The sequence below is a fragment of the Cicer arietinum genome, chromosome 5 (genome assembly GCF_000331145.2).
Source record: "Cicer arietinum cultivar CDC Frontier isolate Library 1 chromosome 5, Cicar.CDCFrontier_v2.0, whole genome shotgun sequence".
In the NCBI taxonomy this organism is placed as follows: domain Eukaryota; kingdom Viridiplantae; phylum Streptophyta; class Magnoliopsida; order Fabales; family Fabaceae; genus Cicer; species Cicer arietinum.
Window position 1 is genome coordinate 63,080,903 of NC_021164.2, and position 8,138 is coordinate 63,089,040.

Sequence of the window (8,138 nt, forward strand, 5' to 3'; positions counted from 1 at the left end):
TTGGGGAGTGAACCCACCCAACACTCTTCAATTGATACATTTCCATCCATCTTCTCATTATGCTCCATAAAATTCTCCTTGCATCATCTCATATGATTACTTACACCATTGTCCAAATACCACAAACTATCTTATTCCTTGAGAGTTATCAACAAAGTAAACTTTTCATCTTCATGAACAAAATTAGTTGCTTTTTCTTGATTAGGAGTGCTACGACATCCCCATAAGAAATGACCAAATTTATGACAATTATAACATTCAACTTTAGATTTGTCATACCTCATTTTAATTTGATTATAGGCATAATCCCTTCCTCTTCCTTCAACATCCTTCAATGAAGCTTCGGTCTTCGAGAACTTGCTCTAATGACTCTTCTTGTCTTTTCTTCGTTCTTTCTTCTTGAGCTTGTAAAGAACCTTCTAACTCTCCAATAAACATTGAGTCAAAATCGTTTGACTTCTCAATAAGATACATAACATAATCGAACTTAGAGGTTAAATAACAAAAAAAATTCTCCTCCACACAAACATCTTCTATTTTGTCTCCATATATGTTCATTTGATTAACAATTGTCTGCACCCTTGAGCAATAATCTAAAATTGATTCGGAATCCTTCATCTTCAAAGCTTCAAAATCTCCCCTTAGAGATTGAAGTTTCATCTTCTTCACTTTGCCAATGTCTTGAAGTGATTTCTCAAAAATCTCCCAAGCTTCCTTTAAGGTAGTAGTATCGACAACCTTGACAAACATAGAATCATCTAAACATTGATAGATGAAGGTGACAACAAGTTGATCTTTCATCTTCGTCTTTAACAATGTTTCCTTCTTTTTTTGAGACAAACTTTCTTCATCTGGTGGCTTCTCATAACTTTTCTCCACAATCTCCCATATACATTGAGAGACAAGCAAAACTTTCATGCGAAAACACAATTTTTTATATTTCTCTTTTGTAAGAAGAGGAAAATAGAAATTAGTATAGGCATGAGTTGCATCTATCAATTTTATTTGTACAACAACTCTCTCAACCAAGCTCTGGTACCAATTTGTTAGAGAAAGAGATTCCTTTCTAAGAGAAAACTTACAACTTGTTTGATTTTAAATGTTGAGTACAAAGAGATATTTATAGATACAATGAGAACTCTAGATATATTTTTAAGATCATCCCAATTAATACATACTTCTAGATATTTTCAACATTTTTCTATATTTAATACAGTTTTAGATTTTTCAATAGATATTATAACTTAGGCTAAATTACATCTGTGGTCCCTTAATTTAATTTCAGGTAACGTTTTAGTCCTTTATCTTTTTTTTTTCCTGACTTGGTCCTTTATTTTAATTTTAAGTGACAATTTGATATTTTATGTTTTAAAATTTCAACAATGTTATCCTTTTTTATACAAAAATTCAAAAAAAAATTCAATCAAAACTTATAAAATTAATTATATTCTTCAATATAATACAAATTTCATCAAATTCGTAATGCAAATCTTCAAATAAACTCATATTTTCATACTTTATTTAATATTGTTAGGAATAAAGGACTAAATCGGGAAAAAAAAGATAAAGGACTAAAACGTTACCTGAAATTAAGTTAAGGGACCACATATGTAATTTAGCCTATAACTTATCTAAATAATTCTAGATTATTTTAAATTTCAAATTATACTTAATAGAAACTAGCTTTATTGAGTGAAAATAGCCATGAATAATTGCTCTGACTCAAACTGGTTTGGTGGCAGTGATTTGTTCTAGCAGTTCACTCGACATAGATGAGGAAATTGATGCGAAGAAGATTCATTCATGGCAAAGTGAAAGTAAATGGAGCAAAAGACTAAACTAGATTTAAGACTAAGCAAGGTTTAGTTTTTCTATCTCAAAAGTTCAGTTTTCTTTAAAGTTGCCTAAATGGTGTTAAGAGGTGAATGTTTTTTTAAAAATGAAAAAAGTGTGACAGACAATTAAATAAACATCAGAGGTTGTAATTTTCTCAAGTATATATGGCTCATTGGATTGTGCATCAATTGGATAATTCTTGCAACATGCAAGACTTTTCTTTAACCCTTAGATACAAAACTCCACAAAAAATTAATGCTACACTCTCTATAACATATTTTTACTAAATTTTTTATACTAATATCCTATTTTTTTAAAATTTTATACGATATTGTCCTACATTGAAAACAAAATACTAAATTTTTTACTTTTTAAACCTTTCATGATGTAGCATTTTGGGCTTACGACCAATTGAAGATTTTTTTTTTAAATGCAGCGGGAGGTCGCATCCCGGGGATGTAAATTTTTTTGTTGTTGCTATTTTAACAATTGAATTATTGATTATTTAATAAACTAAAAATAATTAAAATATTTAAAAAAAAATCAGAATACTAATAATAAAATAAAATACATTAAATTAAAAAAAAATACATCAAACGGTTGACTAACTGTGCCAAAACAAAAAATGTGTCCCTAATATTTTGCTGATAAAATAGCAATATATTTTCTTAACATATTTTTATTCCGATCTAATAAACAAAATAATAATAATAATAATAATAATAATAATAATAATAATAATAATAATAATAATAATATATTGTTAATGTAATTAAAAAAAATTTAAAAAAAAATAAAATTTTAATAATAAAATCAAACAAAATATCAAAGTTAACGCGTTTGAGTAGATGTGGGAAAATAAATAACGTGTTATATTATTTTAACAACTCAATCTATTATTCTTGTGTGATGATTGAGATAATTAGGGACCAAGACATTTTCGTATGTTGAAGTGTTGGGAGAAATTTGATGGTTATAAGGATTTGGTTAAGGAGGTATGTGATAATTATACGGTGTTGGGTTGGGGGCATTGTACTAAAGCAGAAGTTGAAAAATATTAAAAATCGTTTGAGGTTTGGCATAAGGAACATTGTAGCAACTTATTTGACAAGATAAAGGTGGCTAAAGAGGAGTTAAATAAGTTAGATATTAAAGCAGAATCATGTGTTCTATCAGACGTGGAGATTGAAGATCGTAGACAATTGTCAGCTAATATTTGTTCTTGATCTCAGTTGAATTGTAGTATTCAGTGGCAACGATCGTGAGTGCAATGGTTGAGAGAAGGAGATGCAAATACAAATTTTTTTCATGGTATGGTATCCAATAGGAGGCGTCGTAATTCAATTCTCAGTATTGAGGTTGGGGGTGTGCGTGTCGAAGGGGTGAAGCTAGTGAGAAGTGTAGTGTTTAATCATTTTGAAGGTCATTTTAAATCCACCAGATCCATCCACATGGGTTTGGATAATTTGCAGTTTAAAGCAAGCTGAAACACGATTAGTTGGATTTAGCGAAGAAGAAGTCAAACAGGCGGTGTGGGATTGTGACAGTTACAAAAGTCCTGGTCCGGATGAGATACATTTTGGGTTTGTGAAAGAGTTTTGGGAGAACATAAAAGGTGACTTTATGAGATTTCTAGGTGATTTTCATGCGAATGAGAGGTTGGTAAAAAGATCAAATTGCTCATTTATAGTTTTAATTCACAAAAAAGAAAATCCGCAAGTCTTATCTGATTTTAGACCCATTTCATTAATGGGATGTATGTATAAAGTTTTGTCAAAAGTCTTGACGAATAGATTGAGTTAGATGATTGGTTCTGTAATAACTAAATTTCAATCAACGTTTGTTAAAGGCAGACAAATTTTTGACGGGATCTTAATTGCAAATGAAGTGGTCGATGAGGCAAAAAAGAAAAAAAATAGTTAATTTTGTTCAAAGTGGACTTCGAGAAGGCATATGACTCAGTTGAGTGGGATTATCTAGAGCTTGTGATGACAAAGATGAGTTTTTCATATAAATGGCGTAAATAGATTTTGGAATGTGTTGGTTCAACGTCAGTTTCTGTGCTAGTGAATGGGAGTCCTATAGAAGAGTTTGATATGCGGAGGGGATGAAGACAAGGTGACCTCTTATCTCCGTTCTTGTTTCTAATAGCTGCTGAGGGCCTGAATGCTCTTTTTAGTGCTTTTGTGGAAGCCAATTGATTCAAAGGTTTTAAGGTGTTTTGGAAACCTGTTATTGAGAAGATCTTAAATAGGTTGGCTGGTTGGAACTCTAGAACTTTTTCGATGGGTGGTCGTTTAGTACTCCTCAAAGTTGTCTTATCTGCTTTGTCGGTTTATTTTATTTCCTTTTTCAATGCTCCTTCAAGTATCATTTATCAACTTGAATCCATTTTTAAGTCATTTCTTTGGGGTGGGAATGAGGAAGCGAGTAAGGTTCATTAGGTCAATTGGGAGAAAATGTGTTTTCCTTTAGAGAATGGTGGATTAGGAGTATGAGATTTGAAATTTTTTAATAAAGCTCTATTGGGTAAATGGCATTGGAGGTTAAAAATAGAGTCAGAGGCCTTTGGATTAAGGTGTTGATCAATAAATATGGAGTGGAAGTTGGGGATATTTAGGGGGCAATTCGAGGTGGTCTGTGTGGTGGAAGGATATTTTTGCGGGAAGAGTTGGTATTGAAGAGGAATGGTTTGATAAACATTGTTTAAAATTATTTGGAATAGGGGTAATACTTTGTTTTGGAAGGATCCATGGTTGGTTAGTGGAGTCTTGCGTGAGAAATTTAGTAGGTTATTTCATTTGTCTTTGCAACAAGAGGAAAATGTAGAGGTTATGCTATATATGTTGCGACGGGAGGGTATTCAATGGTGGAGATGGCAGAGACAGTTGTTTGCGTGTGAGGAGGAATTAGTGGAGCAATGTAGGATTTTATTGGCTAACGTTCATTTGCAAATTAATGTATCTGATAAGTGGTCATGGAACAATACACAAGGAGGATCATATTCAGTAAATGAAGCATATTATGTACTATGGGAGAAGTTTGTCACTAGTATCAATGTACCTCTATTTCAAGACATGGTGTGGCATTCTTTTGTCCATGCAAAAGTATCATTATTTGTGTGGAGATTGTTTCAAGATAGGTTGCCTACAAAGGAAAATTTGTTCCGTCAAGGAATCATTTCTGTAGAAGATCAACAATGTGTAGCAAGTTGTGGGGAAGTTGAAACAATTAGTCGTTTGTTCTTTGTGTGCCCTCTTTATGGATCCGTGTGGTATGATGTTTTGAATTGGTTTGAACTATTTGGTGTATTTCATAAAGATGCAATCAACCACGCTAACCAATTTGATGATCTTTTTTTATGTGGCCGTGTAACGTGTCAAATAATTAATTTAGTTTGATTTGCGGTGATGTGGACAATTTTGAAATCAAGAAATGAGGCGATTTTTCGTTTGCATGTTTTGAATGCAAATCTTATTATTGAACATGTCAAACTTTTAGCATGGAGGTGGATCAAATTGCATGTAAAAGAATTTTGTTATGGGTCTAACCAATAGTGCTTTCAACCTTTAGAATGCATTGATATCGCTTGTGTTAAATTGTTTTACTTCTTGTTTGAGTAGTTTAGTTTGTATTTCTGCTTTGTTTTGGTCATACAATATAAACATTGTAAAATTTCTTTTGTTCTTGCTCTAAGCACTTCTTGTGCTTAGAACGTTTCTTGAATATATTTATTTTTGGTTTATTAAAAAAAAACGAGCATTTAATATAATTTTGTTAACAATGGAGTTATTGATTATTTAATAAATTAAAAATAATTAAAAAATTTTAAAAATCAAAATACTATTAATAAAATAAAATAAAACACGTTAAATCGAAGAAAAAAATTCGGTTAAATACATGTATCAAAACAAATAACGTGTTATATTATAAGAATTTTCTCATTTTTTTTCCAGACCTAATAAATAAAAATAATTATAATTGAAAAAAAAAATACATCAAATTGAAGAAAAAATATATATGATATAGTTGTTATAAAATGAATAAATTTATCTTCTATTTTTAATTATAATTAATTTTAGGCTAAATTGCACCTGTGTTCCTTTAACTTAATTTCACTTAACGTTTTAGTCTTTTACTTTTTTTTATTTTTTTTTTCGAATTGGTCCTTTATTTTAATTTTAAGTGACAATTTAATATTTTATGTTTTAAAATGTCAATAATATTTACCTTTTTTTTTACAAAAATTCAAAAAAATGATCAAAATTTTCATACAAAATCCATAAAATTCATTATTATCTTCAATAAAATGCAAATTTAATCAAATTCATAACTTAAATTTTTAAATAAACTCATATTTTCATTCTTTATTTGATGTTGTTGGAGATGAAAATATGGATTTATTTGAATATTTGAGTTATGCATTTGATGAAATTTGCATTATATTGAAGATGATTATTAATTTTATGGGTTTTGTTTGAAAATTTTGATGATTTTTTTGAATTTTTGTGAAAAAAAAGATAACATTGGTGACATTTTAAAACATTAAATATCAAAATGTCACTTAAAATTAAAATAAAGAATCAAATCGAGAAGAAAAAAAATAAAGGACTAAAATATTAAATCGCGGATATAATTTAGCCTTATTTTTATTATTATTATTTTTATTATTTTTATTTATTAGATCTGGGAAAAAAAAAGAGGAAGTTGTTATAATATAACACGTAATTTATTTTGGTACATCCATTTAACTGCATTTTTTTCTTCAATTTAATGTATTTGATTTTATTTAATTAATAATATTTTGATTTTTTAAATATTTCAATTATTTTTAATTTATTAAATAATCAATACCTCAATTGTTTACAAAATAATATTAAGTGCTCATTTAAATGCAAAAATAAGATTGGATTTTTAAAATAATATAATACGTTATTTCTTTTCGCACATCTACTCAAACACGTTAATTTTTATAGTTTATTTAATTTTATTTTTATTTTTTTTAATTAAATTAACAATATTTTATTATTATTATTATTATTATTTTTCTTTGTTTATTAGTTCGAAATAAAAATAGGAGAAAGTTGTTAAGAAATACGTTGCTATTTTATCGGCAAAATATTATAGACACGTTATTTATTTTGACACAATTATTCAACCGTCTGTTTGATGTATTTTTTTTCTCAAATTAATATATTTTATTTTATTTTAATAATAATATTTTAATTTTTTAAATATTTTAATTATTTTTAATTTATGAAATAATCAATCATTTAATTGTTAAAATGACAACAACAAAAATACTTCAATAAATAGTACATCCCCCGTGTGCGTCCTCCTAATAAGTCTAAAATAAGATTTCTTTAACTTGTCGCAACTATTTTTTATTTTAATGTAAAGTAATATGGTAAAAAATTTAATAAAAAAAAGATATTAGTATAAAAAAAGTCCTATTTTTACCCGCTCTTCTTTGGTACTGTTACTATTTCTCTTTGCATCTTAATCCTCTTATCTCGGTCTCTTTGCTCCACATCAAGCCCTTCATCTTCTAAATAAAACTGAACCAAAATAATGCTTTGAAATGGCTTATAATTATGGGATTTGATTTAACTCGTGGTCTCGATGTTGTTTACTAAAAACAAATAACAGAAAATTACAAAAACTCCATGTTAAAACTAAAATGAGATGTTTATTGCATTTGCATCTCTTGATTATTATCAAATTCATAACTTAAATTTTTAAATAAACTCATATTTTCATTCTTTATTTGATGTTGTTGGAGATGAAAATATGGATTTATTTGAATATTTGAGTTATGCATTTGATGAAATTTGCATTATATTGAAGATGATTATTAATTTTATGGGTTTTGTTTGAAAATTTTGATGATTTTTTTGAATTTTTGTGAAAAAAAAGATAACATTGGTGACATTTTAAAACATTAAATATCAAAATGTCACTTAAAATTAAAATAAAGAATCAAATCGAGAAGAAAAAAAATAAAGGACTAAAATATTAAATCGCGGATATAATTTAGCCTTATTTTTATTATTATTATTTTTATTATTTTTATTTATTAGATCTGGGAAAAAAAAAGAGGAAGTTGTTATAATATAACACGTAATTTATTTTGGTACATCCATTTAACTGCATTTTTTTCTTCAATTTAATGTATTTGATTTTATTTAATTAATAATATTTTGATTTTTTAAATATTTCAATTATTTTTAATTTATTAAATAATCAATACCTCAATTGTTTACAAAATAATATTAAGTGCTCATTTAAATGCAAAAATAAGA

At 27.8% G+C, this 8,138-nt stretch overlaps 1 protein-coding gene across 1 annotated transcript; it reads right to left on the reverse strand.

The window, feature by feature from the left end:
- Positions 1–321: 321 nt before the first annotated feature.
- Positions 322–918, reverse strand: LOC101509742 (uncharacterized). The gene has a single exon (XM_004502076.1). It carries the CDS (start codon positions 916–918, stop codon positions 322–324), a length of 597 nt encoding a protein of 198 aa, XP_004502133.1.
- Positions 919–8,138: the final 7,220 nt, after the last annotated feature.

Coding starts and splice junctions, on each gene's coding strand:
- LOC101509742 (XM_004502076.1), bottom strand. CDS start 918: ATGAAAGTTTTGCTTGTCTCTCAATGTATATGGGAGATTGTGGAGAAA.